Source organism: Morus notabilis, unplaced genomic scaffold (genome assembly GCF_000414095.1).
Source record: "Morus notabilis unplaced genomic scaffold, ASM41409v2 Scaffold384, whole genome shotgun sequence".
NCBI classification, from domain to species: domain Eukaryota; kingdom Viridiplantae; phylum Streptophyta; class Magnoliopsida; order Rosales; family Moraceae; genus Morus; species Morus notabilis.
Window position 1 is genome coordinate 666,203 of NW_010387635.1, and position 20,090 is coordinate 686,292.

The following is a 20,090-nucleotide window of genomic DNA, read 5'->3' on the forward strand; positions in this document are numbered from 1 at the left end:
TTGATTCTATAATGGACAGTGATTCATAAAACACATTCATGAATCGGAGCTCCTACTGGTCCAAGTACCGAATCAACCCTCAAGAGAATTATTTATCTACTTCTTTCTTAAGAATGAATGGATTCCATCTCGTGTAATAACATTCCCGGCTACCTACTTCATCATGTCTCTAAAATACAAGTAATAGGATTCAGGATCTCAAAATCCGTACCGAGTAAATCAAAAGACACAAATCCATAAATAGGAGTCTGTTAAGAACTTGGAATTAAGATTATCCTATATATGACCATCGGTAGACTCAATTAGAATTTCTATACTTAACGGAATTATTAGAAATTCATATTGTGTCTGTGTCCTTGTTCCACATAATCTCATTATGCAAAATACACTCATTCAATATCTCACCATATTAACAGTGCGGATAACACCGTTCTATTCTTAATGGGAATGACATGTATTAATAATGTTTTAATTAAAGATTCTGAACTTTAATTAAATTCATTATGAACATTACTTTTTGATTATTATCCTTAAATATTATCCTCTCGTATATAACACTTATATACAATGTTTAAGGTTACATAAATAATCATAGAATTTTCATTGATATTCATAAAATATTCACAAATATATACACATAAAATGATGAATAAACTCTTTTATTAAATAAATAATAAATATCCTATTACATCTTATGCTTCTAGGACACCATTCTCAACACACGCAGCTAGTGGAAGAGAACAAGGAAATAAAAAGTCAGATCACAAAACTGACAGGAGCTTTAACCGTTCAAGGGCGCAGTAAATTTCCATCACAAGCCCAGTCCAATATGAGAGGACAACACATGGCTCAAACTTCCAATTCTGAAGGTCAAAATATCAAGGAAGTTAATGCCATCTCTACTCGAAGTTGTAAGAATTTTTACACGCCATCCACAAGTACAACCACTTCGAGTAATGAAGAATCGGCTCAGGAGAAAGAAGAGCCAACAAAAATTCTGGTAAAGGTGCCTTTCCCCCAAGCTCTTCGACCTCTTGGGAAAGTGCCGGAAAATCAAAGTGAGATCCTAGAGAACTTGACACAATTGAAGATCAATCTTCCCTTACTACATGTGATCAAGCAAGTGCCAGCCTACGCCAAGGTTATCAAGGATCTGTGCACCATAAAGAGGAAGTACCATGTCAAGAAAACTGCATTCTTGACGGAACAAGTAAATGCGGTGATTGAGCAAAAGACACCGCCGAAGTATAAGGATCTAGGTTGTCCTATAATTTCTTGTCAGATCGGGACACAAGAATTCGGCCAAGCGTTACTAGACCTAGGATCGAGCGTTAACCTCATGCCTTATTCGGTCTACTTGCAATTGGGTCTTGGAGAGATTAAGCCCACATCTGTGGTTCTGCAACTGGCCGATAGATCCATTAAGAGACCACGGGGAATAGTGGAAGACATTTTGGTGCAAGACGACAAGTTTTATTACCCTGTGGACTTTCTTGTCTTGGATACACAATCCGTGGTGAATATGGAGTCATCCATTCCCATCATTCTAGGAAGACATTTCCTTGCCACAGCAAATGCACTTATCAATTGTAAGAATGGTCTCATAAAGATATCTTTTGGGAATATGACCCTTGAGGTGAATATTTTTCATATTCAAAAGCAACCACGAGAGGACGACGAGTGTCAGCAAACATTCATGATCGACACACTTGTCGAGAATGAGGTTCAACTGCAAAGCAACTATGAAGATCTTCAAAACCTCTTCCAAAATTCTGATTCTAAAGATTCCAGTTCTGCTGAGTTGGCTCACTTGTCTACAATTTTCAGCAACTCACAGGACAGAGGAACTAAGTTTGGGCCACCATATTTTGAGGAGCTCCGAACAGAAGGAGAAAAACTGAAATCATCCACCGATGAGGGTCCAAAAATCAAGCTAGTCCATCTACCTGAGGGCTTAAAACATGCGTTCTTGGGAGATGAAGGCACATTCCCAGTCATCATCTCGTCTAAACTCGATGCATTGCAAGAACAACGATTGATTGACATGCTGAAAGAGCGTAATTCCAGGATCAAGGTAAAAATGAAAGCAGCTCATGACAAGCAGATCCTGAGGAAGAATTACTTAGGGGTGAACCAGGTTGAAGAGATCATTCTCAACGACCCCGTTTACCAGCCCTGAGTAGTTTGCTCACATCTTCTGTACCATATTTTGATTTTATGTTTTTCTTTGCTTCTTTTTACATTTTTTATGTGTGTTTTTAGAGAATCATATCAAGAAGCTCATGATGTGCTCATAAGTGGAAAGCTCATCGTCCAGGTGTTTTCTTTCTCTATATTTCCATAATTTTTTACAATAAGGACACTGTCTAATTTTCGTTGGGGGTGGAGAGCATATTCATGCGTAAGAGTGATTTTTGTCATGTTGATATTTGGGTTAAAATTTTTGCGAAGTTATCTGGGTATGATTTCAAAATGATTGGTTTGGGTCGATTTTTTTTGCTGTCTTGGTTACTAAGAAATAATTTTCAGAGTTTCTTTTTGCACGTACTAAACCTTGTGGTAAGATGGATGTTAATGCATGTCAGCTGAGAAAATTCTTGCAACCTTTTATGTTCAGTTAGTTTACACATGAGGGAGAGAATTGATGAAAGTAGAAATCAGATTACAAGTTTTTCACATAATAACAGTGGCAACTGGCCATTACCTATATATATGTATCTCACAATATTTGAACAGTGCCTTCAAATCCTTCACTTAAGATTCCATGTATTGTGATGGTGGTGGGCTTGTTTTTGTCTTCTCAGGACCTGCATATTGGATATAGTTATACCAGATACCTCGACTGGTATTAGAAACTGCAAACCATATTTGTATCTAAGGTTAAAGTATGAGTAGATACCGTAAACACCGCGGATCTCAACTTCCCGCCATTCTTGGACAAGAGCACAGCAGCAACACATGAAATGTGAAAGGAAATCGTCGATGAAACCTCCCTGCCAAAAGAGAAGAGAATGGACCATGAGGCTCGGTTTAACTTCCAAACATATCGGGACTAGAAATGAAGAAGCACTAGTATTTACGGATAATGTAGTGTAATTTATACTAACTTAACAAGCAAATAAAAAAATCGCTTCATGCCTAAACTATGCAGGGGGCGAGATGAAATCTACCGTGATATTCAACGTCTTGCGGAGCTTCCTTCTAATGCAACAGGTATAGCAACAGCAAGACAAAATTAATGAATACGCCATCAACTCGTTACAAGCTTCTGCCGGAGCTGATCAGCAAAGAAAGAAAACGTTTTCTATGTAAGCTTCAACAATACTAGAGCCATGTACAGAATCACAATGTTACAGTATCGCCATCAGGCATACTGAGATTGAATTGAGCACCAAACATCATGTTAACTAAAACTTAAAAGAAAACTGATTCGAGTAGTGTTTACCAAGAGTGATAGTAGCACTTACACATGTGCCTGTTTTTTGCTACCGTAGCAATCTTTGAAAAAGTACCGCAAGGGTAAAAGAATGTCTTTATACCTGCAAAGCATGTGACAAACTTTAGGACAGAAGCAGAGTTTAAGCGGAACAAGAGAGTTTGCTGGCCTGATATGAGACAAAAATAGAGACCTTTCTAAAAGATGATGAGAAGAGAGTAAAACTGCCTATGTAGAAATAACATCGACATCCACATATTAAAGAACCAAATAGAGGGAATTGGCCATTTATTTGGAGTTGATTCTGAGTATTTAATAAAAAGCAAGCAAGGAACATACACAAAGAAGGTTCTGAACAACATCCAAGTAGATCATTACTCCATTCTTCATGCCGATGTGACCATCTAGTTGACAGCAGATCATGCCCAGATGAAACTGAAGAAGTGTTTCTGCATATTGATATGATATTACACACCCACACTCAGATATGCAATTGCACTATTATGGCTGTATGGTGTAGTAAAATATACAAAATACTTACCTGGAAGTTACACGACTATCACCTCTCTTACTATATTTTTCATCGGATGAATCTTCTTTTTCACTATTGTCATCTGAATAGTTCCGCTCCATTTTCTTGTGACTTTTTTCAGGTGAACTCTTGTCTGGAACAGTATTCTCAGCGACAGTTTCCGTGACATCTATCAAACGCTGAATAACTTCGCATTGATTCACATCGTAATTAGCTTGTGACCTTCGTAGTTCTAGTTGAAGCTTTTCATTTTCCTTTTTGAGTGCTTCTTTAAAAGTTAAGTTTGGGTAGGAGCACGAGAGAGTCTTCTTCAGCACTGAAGCACCACTTTTCAAGGGTTCGGGTTGCAGAATTACATCCTGAATCTTTCTATCCTCATCATCCAATGTGTACTCACATTGATCTCTCTCAATGTATTCAAGTCTCTCCTGCGAATATGAGAGAATGAAACTTAAATCAAGTTAAACTTTCATTTTCGGTTTTCCAAACAGAGACAACTAAGAGAATAAAAATACACAGGACATAAATTATTAATCATATAATTATGATCAGTTTAAGCAACGGGACAGTAGATTGAGCCGCACTTGGTTATCAATGTAACCGCATAACTGAAACATAAATAAACAACAATTTGTTAAAAATTAAAGTGGCATTGTGTCTATCTTTTGCATTAAGGTTCATTCCTTAAATCAGATTACTATTCAAATATAAAAAAAAAAAGATCCCTTTTCCTCAGAAAAATGAGAATCTGTTTTTTTTTTTTTTTTTTTCAATTTATCACTCAGTATAAGAGTCATGATGCAGCCGACTACATTCAGCTCCACATAAATCATCACCACAACTATCTCCTATATTTCCCGCACACTAGTATCTCAAAACTATATTTTAATGTCCAAATCAATGATTCCAATATGCCAGAAGCAACAGATTAAAGTCTAGTGGCATTGTGTCTATCTTTTGCATTAAGGTTCACCAAAAAATGTAACCATACACTTGCGAGAATCTTAAATCTTCCAGCATTGGTGTCGCAAATTACATTTAAAGTACATACATAAATACATACATACATACATACATACGTACGTACATTTAGGGGTCGATGATATCCCACTATTTACCCAAATTGTCTATCTAGACTTCACTCTTTTCGTCAAAGTCGGTCTAGAATTCAAGAGAGTGACTATTTTGGTGCATTTTGTAATAGAAAAAAGAAATCTGCTATGAAAAGCTTATTTAGCTTATTTAGCCTAATTCGGTTTCCATTAATCATCTTCGGTCGTCTTTCAACCGAGTCTTGTATTGCAGCCTACCTTTCGCAAAAGAGGTCATGCGCATACAGACATTCAGATTATCTGTTCATGGCGCTTTAGAAAATTTTACATAAAACGTCTACTGTAAAAGGCTTTGTATGAAAATGTCTATAATTATACAATACTGCAGAAATATCCACTTATACTTAATACAGAATATATTATACCTGATTTGCCCTTATAATTTATTTTGAGCATGTTTTCTATAATAATATTAGGATATTTTTCTGATTATTTTAGAAATTTGACTTTCCTTTATTTTTTTTCCTTCAATACCAACAGATCAGCACAAGAGATTGATTCTATTTTTTTGGTGCATATTCAATTTTGTTGATGATTTTGTTAAACAATTTTTGTTTATTTTGGTTCTTATTTTTTATACCCTGCCTTTTTGATATGTCATTTTTAAAAAACTTAATGGAGTTGATGGTAGGTTTGTCGTGAATTATCATATTTATTCCTGTTTGTAATGATATCATTATTATAGTAATGAAACACCTTTCTTTACAAGTCTGTATTTTAATTATTTTAAATTTCTTGTAACCTTTTATGTTCAGTTAGTTTTATAATAATATCTCTGTTAAAATAATGAAATGCTTGTTGTTGAATACATTTTCGTATTGCTTATGCATTATAAGTTTTATTTCATATTGATATTATCATTATTCTAATGAAAATGCACATTCATGTGTACATTATCGTGTTTATTTTATATTTTCTTATGATATTTATTTTGATAATGAAAATTAATTTACCACATTTATATCTTTCATATTTTAAGAACTCGCCGGAGATGATTGCTATTTTTGTGCAAACTATCAAATTCATTCTTGTTTGTAATGATAGCATCATTACAATAATAAAACATCTTTCTTTATGAGTTCATGTCTCATGTATTATTATTGTATCAAACTTTTATATTTAGTCAGTTTTATAATGATATGTCTGTTAAAATAATAAAAATGCTTATTCTTGATTACATTTTCTTGTTTTTATGGTTTACATGTTCTATTTCATAGTGAATTATCAATATGCTAATGAAAATGCATATTTATTTATACGTTATCGTGTTTCTTCCATATTTACAAATTGAGTAGTCCCTATTTTTGGTGATTTTAGGTTTTTCATGAAACTCCTTTTTTTTCATTTTTTTTAATTATGGGATTTTTTTTATTGTTTAAGAAACTCTCCTTTTATTTATTTAGGTAGCTTTCATTAATGTAATATTCACATTTCATTTGACTTTTGTATTCAAAATCAAATTATGATTTTATTTTGAAAACTTTCTTAATTTGACATTTCACTTTTTTTTTCCTTTTTCATTATATAAGTATATAAACGTTTTTATATGTATGTTAGTGGATAGTTTTATAAATAAATATAAATTCAGGGCGCTCTAAGTAGACGTTTATGTAAATAACCCTCCCCTCGATTTAAAGCACTGTGCAGCCTGTCTACAACTCTATTCAGGTGAGGCTGTAGATAGGGGCGTTTGGTATGCGGGAATCAGTAGGAATCATATTTCCAGGAAAGTGTTCGAGAGTAATATGATTCCTAGGAATAATACATTATTATGTTTGGTTCCATACAAGAATCTTTTTCAAATTCCCAGGAATATTACATTACTGTGTTTGGTTGTTCACATGAAAGAAGATCAATAATAATAATATTAATAAAAAAATAATATTATTATTATTATTAAAAATAATAAATAATAATAATAATATATTATTATTATTATTAAAAATAATAAATAATAATAATAATATATTATTATTATTATTAAAAATAATAAATAATAATAATAATATATTATTATTATTATTAAAAATAATAAATAATAATAATAATATATTATTATTATTATTAAAAATAATAAATAATAATAATAATATATTATTATTATTATTAAAAATAATAAATAATAATAATAATATATTATTATTATTATTAAAAATAATAAATAATAATAATAATATATTATTATTATTATTAAAAATAATAAATAATAATAATAATATATTATTATTATTATTATATTTATTATATTTATAATAATTATTATTATTATTATATTTATAATAATAATAATAATTATTATTATTATTATTATAATAAGATTCACATGATTTTGAGATTCCTGAGAATTTAAATAACATCATATTGGGTGGTATTCAGATTATCTTAAAATGAGGGAAAGTGAATCCCATGATAATCACTTTCCTGAGAATCTAAATATTATAATTCTTGTACCAAACATGATAATATTGTAAATTTTCATTTCCATCCTTAAAATTATTACATATCAAACGCCCCCTACGTGTCACTCACCCGGTCAGGACTTCCTCGGATCGTACGTATTGAGAACATATTTGTGCCATGAATTATATCCAGGTACCATAAAACAAACCCATTTTTAATTGTCTTTTCTTCTGGCATATGAAAAACCAGAGTTCTGCGATTCACATTCACTCTAATCTACAGTCTCTTCCTATTGAACACCAAGGAAGGTTTTATTTTTATTGCCTACGCATTTTCAGCGTATTCAACTTCCAAGCCTGCCACTCAAATGCACGTCTTGACCGTTTAGACAACAATTTAGACAATACAATTTGTTGTATTCACTATTCAATCTGAAAAAGAGAAGAAAAAATTATGCGTTATGGTAAAATGGGAAAGATTAATTTGTAAAGTGCAAATACTGGGGACCCATCCCAACTTCATGAGATCACTATATAAAGAACTAGTACAGTTTTATTAGCAAAAAAGAATACGGTTTTATTAGCCAACGCACCATCTTAATTCAATTGGTAGGGCATCAAATGCAAAAAAGAAAAGCAGCAGAACATAAGGCTATACTTGAAAAACGATGACAAAACACACATTAAAGCTTTCCGAAAATATGGAACACCATTGTCATATTAATTAGATAAAGAGCATAAAACACTGCCAACCCTGATCAAAATATCCGGCAATTCTTTACAATTTGAGGAGCCCAAAAGCGAGTAAAGCTAAGCTCCACAGCCAAAAACACTATATAAAGATGAACAACTACGCCTAGAGTAAAACCAACACTAAACTTGCACCATATGATCCCTTTTTTGTTTTGTTTTTGAAAAGCCCACATTGATCCACCAAGTCGTTCCCATCCATTAAACTCAAAAAACCAACCGCAAATCACTCAAAAGCCCACTGGTTTTCACGCCGAACCTCCTCCTCTTCCTCGGGAGTAAAATCATTCTTGATATTGAAGGTACTCCTGATCTCTTCTGGGGTCTTTCCCTTGATCATGTCTGCCACGGTCTGACATGTCAAGTCCAGCAGGTTCTTGATGTTCAAGTAGTTTGCAGCCTTGTGAACAAGTAAATGAACAGAATGTAAATTACATAAAGCACAATTAAAAGTCTATTTAGTTCACACATTTAAAACCATAATTTTCTACCGTACTTTTCTCTCACGAAAAATTTCAAAAAAAAAGAATTCCCGTTAATGGGCTCTCTCTCAAAATTTGAATCCAGAATCAAAACATTGAGTTAAGGTGTGTTTGGAATTACTTTTAAAACTCTCAAAAACACTTTACACAATAAGAATGCAACTATAAGTTTGGTAAAGGTGCACAAAAGCACTGTTACACAATAAACGATGCAATTATAGTGTTTAGTAAAGGTGTACAAAATTTTGAGAAGTTGAAATGTATGGCTTTTATATTCTACTTCTGCTTTTATTTTAAATAAAAATAGTGCTTCTATTAAAAACACAACAATTATTTTAAAAGCACGTCAAGCAACCCCAAATTGCCCTTAAAACCAAACAGGCCATAAACAAATGGGCAAAGGGAAAACCCTACACAACAATAAAATCTCTAGTTTTGACCATAGTAGAAGCACTGACGCATACCATATCTACATAAAATGGTATTTTGATGAGAAGGATAAAACATGGAATAGATTAACCAGTTAACTCAAGGGTGGTTCCTTTTGTAGTCTTTGTGTAATTTTCTTTTATTTTGATTTTTTTATCCTCGCTTGAGGGATTTGATAATTGTCACGAAAGCCAAAAATAATAGGGAAACAACAAACAAACCCACAAAGATTAAAAAAAGGAAACCTAAAATAAGAGGTAGGTTTTGAATATCATCACCGAAACCCTAAATCCCTAAACATTAGTAAAAATCCCCAAATTTCCAAACCCTAGCCTGAAAAAACTGAAAAAATAACAAGATTAACGACGATTCGATTTCTATTCCCGATTGAGAAGCACAAACCCCGTCATACGCAACATCGTCTACAAACCCTAACTATCAAAATTCGAAAAAATAAATAAATTCTAGAGAGAGAGTACCAGAATGAGGTCGAAGAGAGTGGCCTGGTCAACCTTGACGAACTCGGCGTCCCAGGACTTGAGATCATTGTCGTCAGAGGCGCCGGCGGAGGCGGAGGCGGAGGCGGAGGAGGAGGCATCGGAGTGGCGGTTGCAGTACTCGATAACCTTGGAGAGGATTCTGCTGGTGACGTTGGGCAAGGGGATGGCGCTGTCGTCGGAGACGTCCTCCACCATGTGCTTTATCGTCTGCGACTGCAGCGCCACCGCCTCCTCCACCTCGAAAGACTCGCCGTCCGAACTCCGAAGCACGATCTTCTTTGACGACGACGTCGACATCCTAGAAAACGAGAAGCTTTTGTTCACAACTACGAAGGAAACGACACCGCTTGGTCTTTGCCCCTCTCTCTCTCTCTAACTTTTCTGTGCTCTAAAAGAGTGAATCTCTATTCTGTGGGTTGGGTTTTTATAGGCTTTTTTAATTATTTTTTATCGAGTATTTTGTACATTTATCTCTGAGTTTATAGGGTTTCAATATTTACCCCCATAATTTCTATTTTTTTAACTATTCTCCCAATATGTAAAATTGCTACAATATCTCTTATGCTGACGCTGATTTTATTAGATTGGTGACGAAAGGCTTGTTTGATGAAATATTTCATCTTAATTTAAAATGTAATACAAAATTTTCAATTCCCTAACTCTTAATCCCTTTGATAAAAAATCAAAGCAAATTTGATAAATGGGCATATTGCAACATTTTTACAATATAGGTGGGAAACTTCCTAAAATTAAAAGTTCAAGACCCAATCTGTAAAACATTATTTTATTTATAATTTGAGAGTCTCTGATCTGGTGTACTGATTTCTTGTGGAAATGGATTTCAGAGGCTTTGCGTGGGGAAATTTAATAAGAGGAAAACGATCGAAATCCGGAGGGTAACAAGAGTAGTGCTGGAACTACGGCCGGGAGGCCTGGCCGAACCCTGAAAATTTTTAAGTTCGGCGGGCAAGACTCTATGTCTGTCCGTCTAAGTTTCAGGCCGGGCTCGGGCTCTAACAACCCAAAAATCAACCAAAAAAAAAAGAAGCCTGCCACCGTTGCAAGTCCATTGTCAGAAGCTCGCCATATTGCTTGCCCGCGTTTGCAGCAACAGCAGTGGCGGCTCTTGCGGAGGATGAGGAATCTGACCGATCAGGGTCTCGGTCGAGCATGAAGAGCTGGGGAAGGGAGGAGAGGGAGAGAGAGTCGATGTACAGGAAATTGGCGAAGACGATAGAGAGGTTCGGAGAGATATATCAAAAAGTGGAGGCAACGAAGCAGAGGCAGATGGTGGAGTTCGAGAAGCAGAGGATGCAATTCACCAAGGATTTGGAGTTCCAAAGGATGCAGGCTTTCATGGAAACGTAGGTTCAACTTCAAAAGATTAAGCGCGCCAAGCGATCTCCCGGCACCGGTGAGCCCTCTTCTTTTCTGCCATCTTTCTGAAGTTTGTGTTCCATTTTGTCAATTTAATTCATCATTTTGGTTTTCAGCAGTGAGAGACCTCGATTATGTTTGTTGATTCGTGATTGTGATTGTGAATGTGTCATTCATTCATTTGTTTGAAACTGCTTTGTATAAATATATAAAGGGAAAATGAGGAAAATAGGCCATGAGATGAATTAAAATTAATAAGCCAATATTTTACATAAGTTAATAAATAGGTTAAATTATTATTTTCGTTCATAATTTGTCTGATTATGAATCATAACTTGACAAGTTATTGTCCATAAATCACGGTTTTTGTCTATAATTTGTCTGATTATGAATCATAACTTGACAAGTTATTGTCCATAAATCACGGTTTTTGTCTATAATTTGTCTGACTATGAATTATAACTTGATAAGTTTGTCCATAACTTATCTGGTTATGAACCATAACTTGATAAGTTATGGTCTATTAATTTATATAACTAAAAATTAGCCTATATACTTCCTTAAGCTTTTCACATTGGATATTTTCTACTATTTTTGATATATTATAAATATATTTAATTTTTGGGCTTTTTTGGGTGGGTCGGGCAGCTAAGACAATGCCCGCGGTATGTCCAAGGCAAATTTTGGGCTCGGGCGAGTGGGTTAGTTTTTTTAAGCGGTCGCGGGCGGCCGGTCTAAAATTTCAGCACTAAATAGGAGGCTCTTCCCATAGGACCCACCGGGTAATTTAAGGACCTTGTTGGTTCATAAAATCTTGTAAATAAAACTAATTTAGGCATTTTTCACTTTGCGGATTTAAATTTTTACTCTTCATACACTTATTTTAAATTTTTTATGACAAAAAGACAAAAAAAGATTATTATGGCACATTTAATTTGTAATTAAATTTAATTAAAAAAATTAATTATATAATTTTTATTTCTCTTCACACGCCTTACATGTTATATCTTAAATTATAAACTATTACAATTTTTAAATTTTTAAAAAACCTCTATTTTTACCTTTCAATGACTTTTTGAATAAGTTGTATTGATGTAATGTTACATTTTCTTTGCTATTAGTTATATGGCAATTTTTATTTTGTCTTTTTTATTTCAAGTTTGTATTTTTTAAACTTCAAGCAAATAAATTTTTGGATTTTTTTAACTATATATATATTTTTAAAGACTAATCATTTTATTTTGTTTTTATTTCATTTTTTTATAAAGTTGGATTATTATTTTTTCCGTTTCATCTTCTATTTGTTTTTTTTTTAAAAGGCTTCACACCTAAAATTTCAACAAAAAAGAACAAAAAAAGATATGAAGGGATAGTGAAATAATACTATTTAAATAACAAACTAAAATGAAATGGTGGATGTAAAAAGAAAATTGAAGTGGACAAAAATTAATTACTTTACAAAAATAATTAAGGGCAATCTTGAAATGATAAAGGTGTGTAAAACAATAAAATTAGTTCTTTTAAAATTATTTGAGGTGTTTATTTTGAAGGGGATGTAAAGAGTAAAAAAGAAGTGTGAATAGAACCACCATTTAATTAATTAATGTTGAAATGATTATAGCAATTAATATGAATGACACAATATTAACAAAATTCTGGCACGTGTGATTTTATTTTCTTGTTACTTTTTTTTAAAAAAAAAAGTGGATAGTGTTGTTCATTAGGGTAGGTAATTTCTCCACTAAAAAAGAGGGTTAGTTTTTAACCGTTAAATCTGGTTAAAATTATATCAAATTAAAACGTATGACTAACAATTTTGATGCAAATTTTATGGCTGAAGAGAATAAATTTTTAGTAGTTACTTTTCAAAACCTACCAGAAAAACTGTTATTTTAATCTACCATAAGAACTCTTGTGTTAATTATTAAATTAATTTTTTAACGGTTTGATTTGTAAATATCAACATTAAATTTAAATATTTATGGTGCAACATAGAATGAGTTGCTCATTCGACAAATCATATTGTTAAAAACGAATCCAATAGTTGTTCCCACTGATAGTTTAAAATGACAACTCCTACCATAAAAGTAAGCATTTTTATGACTTCATCTTTCGAGGGGAATTGAACTTTAACACTCTAGAAATAAGGTGATGTTTACCGCATGGTTATAAGTGCAACCTCTACACATGATTCTGTTCTTACATATGATGACTATTTATATATATATATATATTTTACACGACGTGTTAAGTGATTTGTTTGGTCTAAATTTGTCAAGGTTTAAGACCTTAATTGCATAAGACACCTCGCCCCATGCCCCATCAATAATATTGGTGCAGTTTGGTGAAAATTTTTAGAGAATAACTGCTCAAACAATGCCACTCACTTAAAAAAAAAAAAAAAAAAAAAAAGGACATATCAAGGAAAAAGGGGAGAAACTATTAATATTTGCATAACATAGCAAAATCAGGCAAATCGAATAAAGACCATGATACACGGGCATATATATAGAATAAAAGCAAATATTCTTACGGGTTCCAACTACCTTTAAGTTTAAGGATCAAGAAAACACATATTTAAAAGGAAAATAAATCAAGAATTCAACTATTTGTCGTGGGTTAGTTGCTTAATGAATAGGCGAATCTCTTTTCCTTCAAGAAATAGTGAGATTTCCTCATCATTATAATATTTGTTTATTGATGTAAGTTTGACGGACCTATCCTAAAGGAGAATTATTTCGTATGGTATGAAAAATACTTGGCAGGACACAATTTTTAAACGTCAATTCTTCGTCAAAATCTATTAAAAGTGTGTTATATTGACATAGTTTTGAGTGTGATATTCGCTTAATTCTTCTACAATAACACAAGCAACACCATATCATTTTAAAAGTAAGTCTATGATACAGCATGTTTTGAATCTAAAAACTTTAACAAGGCTACTTTACACATGAGGGAGAGAATTGATGAAAGTAGAAATCAGATTACAAGTTTTTCACATAATAACAGTGGCAACTGGCCATTACCTATATATATGTATCTCACAATATTTGAACAGTGCCTTCAAATCCTTCACTTAAGATTCCATGTATTGTGATGGTGGTGGGCTTGTTTTTGTCTTCTCAGGACCTGCATATTGGATATAGTTATACCAGATACCTCGACTGGTATTAGAAACTGCAAACCATATTTGTATCTAAGGTTAAAGTATGAGTAGATACCGTAAACACCGCGGATCTCAACTTCCCGCCATTCTTGGACAAGAGCACAGCAGCAACACATGAAATGTGAAAGGAAATCGTCGATGAAACCTCCCTGCCAAAAGAGAAGAGAATGGACCATGAGGCTCGGTTTAACTTCCAAACATATCGGGACTAGAAATGAAGAAGCACTAGTATTTACGGATAATGTAGTGTAATTTATACTAACTTAACAAGCAAATAAAAAAATCGCTTCATGCCTAAACTATGCAGGGGGCGAGATGAAATCTACCGTGATATTCAACGTCTTGCGGAGCTTCCTTCTAATGCAACAGGTATAGCAACAGCAAGACAAAATTAATGAATACGCCATCAACTCGTTACAAGCTTCTGCCGGAGCTGATCAGCAAAGAAAGAAAACGTTTTCTATGTAAGCTTCAACAATACTAGAGCCATGTACAGAATCACAATGTTACAGTATCGCCATCAGGCATACTGAGATTGAATTGAGCACCAAACATCATGTTAACTAAAACTTAAAAGAAAACTGATTCGAGTAGTGTTTACCAAGAGTGATAGTAGCACTTACACATGTGCCTGTTTTTTGCTACCGTAGCAATCTTTGAAAAAGTACCGCAAGGGTAAAAGAATGTCTTTATACCTGCAAAGCATGTGACAAACTTTAGGACAGAAGCAGAGTTTAAGCGGAACAAGAGAGTTTGCTGGCCTGATATGAGACAAAAATAGAGACCTTTCTAAAAGATGATGAGAAGAGAGTAAAACTGCCTATGTAGAAATAACATCGACATCCACATATTAAAGAACCAAATAGAGGGAATTGGCCATTTATTTGGAGTTGATTCTGAGTATTTAATAAAAAGCAAGCAAGGAACATACACAAAGAAGGTTCTGAACAACATCCAAGTAGATCATTACTCCATTCTTCATGGCGACGTGAGCATCTAGTTGACAGCAGATCATGCCCAGATGAAACTGAAGAAGTGTTTCTGCATATAGATATGATATTACACACCCATACTCAGATATGCAATTGCACTATTATGGCTGTATGGTGTAGTAAAATATACAAAATACTTACCTGGAAGTTACACGACTATCACCTCTCTTACTATATTTTTCATCGGATGAATCTTCTTTTTCACTATTGTCATCTGAATAGTTCCGCTCCATTTTCTTGTGACTTTTTTCAGGTGAACTCTTGTCTGGAACAGTATTCTCAGCGACAGTTTCCGTGACATCTATCAAACGCTGAATAACTTCGCATTGATTCACATCGTAATTAGCTTGTGACCTTTGTAGTTCTAGTTGAAGCTTTTCATTTTCCTTTTTGAGTGCTTCTTTAAAAGGTAAGTTTGGGTAGGAGCACGAGAGAGTCTTCTTCAGCACTGAAGCACCACTTTTCAAGGGTTCGGGTTGCAGAATTACATCCTGAATCTTTCTATCCTCATCATCCAATGTGTACTCACATTGATCTCTCTCAATGTATTCAAGTCTCTCCTGCGAATATGAGAGAATGAAACTTAAATCAAGTTAAACTTTCATTTTCGGTTTTCCAAACAGAGACAACTAAGAGAATAAAAATACACAGGACATAAATTATTAATCATATAATTATGATCAGTTTAAGCAACGGGACAGTAGATTGAGCCGCACTTGGTTATCAATGTAACCGCATAACTGAAACATAAATAAACAACAATTTGTTAAAAATTAAAGTGGCATTGTGTCTATCTTTTGCATTAAGGTTCATTCCTTAAATCAGATTACTATTCAAATATAAAAAAGAAAAGATCACATTTCCTCAGAAAAATGAGAATCTGTTTTTTTTCTTTTTTCAATAAGTTTGCCCGATAAAACTTATCACTCAGTATAAGAGTCATGATGCAGCCGACTACATTCAGCTCCACATAAATCATCACCACAACTATCTCCTATATTTCCCGCACACTAGTATCTCAAAACTATATTTTAATGTCCAAATCAATGATTCCAATATGCCAGAAGCAACAGATTAAAGTCTAGTGCCCAATTAACAAAAGGACAAATTAAAGATAATAGCAAGTTTGCACAACCTACACCAGAACACTTGAAATCTTTCTACATAAGGCCCTAAATATGTAAATCCATCAAGTCAAATGAAACATCCTTATCAGTTCTATATTTCGCACCCTAACTATATATATATAGCCTTGAGTAGATTAGAGGTCCAGCATTTCAAAGTGACTGTCTTCATCACCCCAACTAAACGATTGAGTAGATTTGACTTCCAGCAAGAAGGAAAATCGTAATTCCACGCATGAAATTTTAACCTTTAATCCAAATTATATCTTGCACGGCAATTTTTCAGCTGTGCGTTTTTTTTTTTTCTTGGTTTCATTTTTCTTTTTGATCCTACGACACAAGCTGATATACAGCAAAATCATACAAAACCCAGATACCAAGCGAGATCCAATTTTTCTTGTGACTAACAATCTAATACGTATCAAAAAATTAAACAACAAAAACATAAAAAAAACAAATCAATACCAAGCAAGGATAGTGTAATTCACCAAAGTTTTTATCCTTAATTTTTATCATCCAAGACTTATTTTTTTTTTTGGGGGGGGGAGCGGGGCGAAGAAAAAATTTTCATTTGTGGGTTTTGAAGACGACCATTTGCAAAATGCTAATAATACAGAAAAATCATTATAAAAAAAACCATAATTCCAAGAAAATCAAAATTTCCTCGCCACTGACACAGATCAAATAATTTAACAAAAAAAAAAAAAAACAGAGAAAACAATCGAAGAGCTCACCAAAAAATCGACAAAAACAAAAAGACAAGAATCAAAACCAATACCCTGACTCGAGCATTGTCAACGAGGGTGATGAGAGGGACGAGCTTGAGATATCTATCGATTTCGTTCTGAGCCTTCCTGAATTGGTACACGATGTTCCAACCCATGGCAAGCAAGTAAAGGTAGCTCCGGTCCTGGCAGCTATTGACGAGAACATACGACCTTCTCAGAGCATCCTCGAGCTGCTCAAGAGGCTCCCGCGTCTCCGGATACCTCTTGAGCTCCGAGATCTTCAGCTGCTCCAGCAAGTTCCCGATCAGCTTCAGATGCTGCGAGAACTGCCTGCAGTTCTTCTTGTGCATCCGGGCCGTGCTCGCCGCCTTCACGATCAGCGCGATCAGCCGGATGGCGTCCAGCCCCGCCAGCTGCGCGATGTTCGCGATTTCCCCAAAATGCTCCCACTGAGACGCCATTTTCGCCCTCTCAATGCGGAGAAATCTCTCACCTTCGTTGTTTATCAACCCGACTATTCAAGTCCGAAAACTACTGCATTTCTTCTTTTCCCGGTTAGTTTTGTCTCTCTCAAATCTGAAAGCTGGAATTCATCGTAAATTTTTGACGAAATCCAGAAATTCTTTTCAGTTCGGATCCTCGGTCACTGATCACTCACAAATTCAATCCAAAATTTGGTATTTTCTCGTGATTTCGCCGAATGGAGTTTCTCTATCACAATTCAATCACTCGAAAACAGAAATTTTTGGCGGTTTTATGCTCGGATCAAGATTTTGGCCGTCGGATTTCTCCAGAAACTGATACGAACATTCAAGATCTCGTCAACTTCGAAGTGCATTTCAACTGCAGTGGGGAAAAAAAAAATCAGATAAAGGAAAATCTCCAAGAATCTCCTTTACGCTTCTTGACTAGAAACTTTTCAACGGCGAAAGAAAAGAAGAAGGAAAAAAAAAAAAAAAAAAGCGAAAAAAGAAATCAGTCAACAAAAGCAAATGCATTGTTTGCTTTATCTTTTCAAGAGCAATAAGAAACGGTAAATTTACACACCTAAATATAAATTCACTTCGATGAAAAAGGAAATTCTTCGTTTCGCAGACTTAGAACAAGACCTGAAGTTCTTCGCCGAAGGAAAATGAAAATTACAAAGAAAAATGATTAAAAAAAATCATTCAAATTGCAGAAATCACAATGCAAAAAAATAACCGGCTAAGACTACAAGCAAAAAAAAAAAATGAAAATGAGAGCCTCACCGGAGGTCTTCAAGTACGAATGATGGTTTTGTTTTGTTTTTTTTGTTTTTTTTTTGTTTTTTGGGCTCAAAATTTTGAGTGGGAAATGAGTATAGTTTTACTCAATGCATGAGAAGAAATGTCAGAGTCCGTGAGACGACGAGGAAGAAGAAGAAGAAGAGGCATTGGGGTTTGGGAATTGCAGGCATTGCTTTGCGGAAATGAGCTTCTTCTGGCTTTTTCTCTGGTTAGAGAGAGAAGCAGAAGAAGAAGAAGAAGAAGAAAAGAAAGCACAAATATAGAGAGAGAAATCTCAGCAATCACTCATTCACTCTCTCTCTAGAATTTTATCTCACAGTTTCGGTGTGGCCTGTCCTTGCATTGTTGTCTTCTCATCGATAGTCTTTCTTTACTTCTCCCTCTCTCTCTCTCTAATATTTGGCCACAAGGCCGAGCTCCACGACAGATGAGTAAAAGGACGAGAAAGCCCCTGTTCTTCTCTTGTTACTACGAAAATACCCTTGCCCTTCCGATTCCCATAATTCATAAATTTAAAATTATTTTTATTTTATGTAAAATTATTTTTATTTTATGTGTATTTTTTTTTTAAAAAATACTGTAAAAAATTATGAATCATGATTTAAAATTAAAAACGTATTTTTTAGGTAAGGTCTCCTTCTTCCTCCTCTCTCCCTCTTTTTATTTTCCAACCACTTGTACTTGTAAAAATAGAAGAATATTTATGTCATTATCCCGTTCATTTCGCCGATTCGAGTTTAGAATTCGAGTTTTGCTACAGTAAAAAGCTCTCAGAAACAGTCACATCTAACTTTTTTGTTACAGTAAAAAGTTTTCACATAAAATTACATCTCAACTCGAATTACAAACTCGAATCAGCGAAGTGAACGGTGGGGTTCACCTATAAAAGGAAAAGGGTCTAAAAATTATTCTAAAAAAAAAAAAAAAAGGGTCTAATTCCACTCAAATATGGGCCTAATTTTAAACCAATCATGATAGATTTATCGTCGTATAGATTTTTGACGAGTCGCTTTAAATCATTATATTGAGATTGATAAAATTTTAGGGACTAACGATAGGAAAAAAAAGAAAAACATTCTTAATGTTGTATCAATCTATTAATTTTGTATCAGATTTTATTAGTTTTGTGAATATTTATTTTGACAGTACTTTGACAATTCAAAATTTTAAAAACAAATACATTACAGTAAAGTAATTGTGTAAGCTTCTAGATTTTGTAACCAAACAAATTGCTTCTATAATTCTCTTTTACAGCATATTATGAAATAACTTAATCAAAGCTAGATTAATCATACAACAATTCTAATTGAAACTATATCATAATCACTTTCAAAAGCTAGACAACAATCTTAAATTAACTTGATGAGAAATGTTAGCGTAACTTTTTCGTTACTCTCTTTATTATTTTTTTAGATTTATTATTTGATACGTAAATTTTATTATCATATTTTTTTATTTAAATAAAAATATGTTATAATAGTAGAATTTACATGTTAAATAGTAAATACGAACATAATGATATCATTTCTTAACTTGATATATAAGTAAGAAAACAAGGTCCTAGGGCAATTTTGAGTGTGTTTGGAGTAAGAATTCGTGTCATAATTTAGATCATAATTCATAATTTATTATAATATTTTCTCTCATAAAAATACACAATAATTCTGAAAACGTCATCTTCATCTATTGGACGAGTTGACTCACAGAAAGTGGCGAGAGAGTCCCGGTGCGGAAGGGAAACTGTGGGAGACAGATGTCCACACATGCTATTGATTTGGTTTGCTATATCCATCAG

The 20,090-nt window shown here is 33.7% G+C and overlaps 4 protein-coding genes across 6 annotated transcripts in view; 1 reads left to right on the forward strand and 3 right to left on the reverse strand.

Annotated features, from left to right (window-relative positions):
• LOC112095322 overlaps nt 1–2,179 on the forward strand; it is a 4,430-nt gene extending 2,251 nt beyond the window's left edge. Inside the window, exon 3 of the mRNA XM_024177043.1 lies at nt 728–2,179. Within this exon, the coding sequence (XP_024032811.1) occupies nt 728–2,179 (1,452 nt within the window). The remainder of the gene's footprint in view (nt 1–727) is intronic.
• A 452-nt stretch (nt 2,180–2,631) lies between these two features.
• LOC21409284 (protein MID1-COMPLEMENTING ACTIVITY 1) lies at nt 2,632–4,913 on the reverse strand. Its single transcript, XM_024177044.1, has 7 exons — nt 4,884–4,913; nt 3,978–4,396; nt 3,776–3,885; nt 3,468–3,539; nt 3,171–3,277; nt 2,900–2,993; nt 2,632–2,807 (listed from the first exon to the last, which is right to left on the reverse strand). Exons 1-7 carry the CDS (start codon nt 4,911–4,913, stop codon nt 2,755–2,757), a joined length of 885 nt encoding a protein of 294 aa, XP_024032812.1. The 3' UTR covers nt 2,632–2,754.
• A 3,256-nt stretch (nt 4,914–8,169) lies between these two features.
• Nucleotides 8,170–10,021, reverse strand: LOC21409285 (SKP1-like protein 1A). Its single transcript, XM_010115006.2, has 2 exons — nt 9,620–10,021; nt 8,170–8,629 (listed from the first exon to the last, which is right to left on the reverse strand). The coding sequence occupies exons 1-2, from the start codon at nt 9,935–9,937 to the stop codon at nt 8,456–8,458; spliced, it is 492 nt and encodes a 163-aa protein (XP_010113308.1). The 5' UTR covers nt 9,938–10,021; the 3' UTR covers nt 8,170–8,455.
• A 3,813-nt stretch (nt 10,022–13,834) lies between these two features.
• Nucleotides 13,835–18,650, reverse strand: LOC21409286 (protein MID1-COMPLEMENTING ACTIVITY 1). 3 transcript variants are annotated; one of them, XM_024177052.1, is made up of 9 exons: nt 18,278–18,650; nt 18,075–18,136; nt 17,078–17,870; nt 15,317–15,735; nt 15,115–15,224; nt 14,807–14,878; nt 14,510–14,616; nt 14,239–14,332; nt 13,835–14,146 (listed from the first exon to the last, which is right to left on the reverse strand). In XM_024177052.1, exons 3-9 carry the CDS (start codon nt 17,486–17,488, stop codon nt 14,094–14,096), a joined length of 1,266 nt encoding a protein of 421 aa, XP_024032820.1. In that variant the 5' UTR covers nt 17,489–17,870; nt 18,075–18,136; nt 18,278–18,650; the 3' UTR covers nt 13,835–14,093. The 3 variants fall into 3 exon arrangements, with proteins under 3 accessions (XP_024032820.1, XP_024032819.1, XP_024032821.1); XM_024177051.1 differs by having other exon boundaries at nt 18,075–18,144; XM_024177053.1 differs by lacking the exon at nt 18,075–18,136.
• Nucleotides 18,651–20,090: the final 1,440 nt, after the last annotated feature.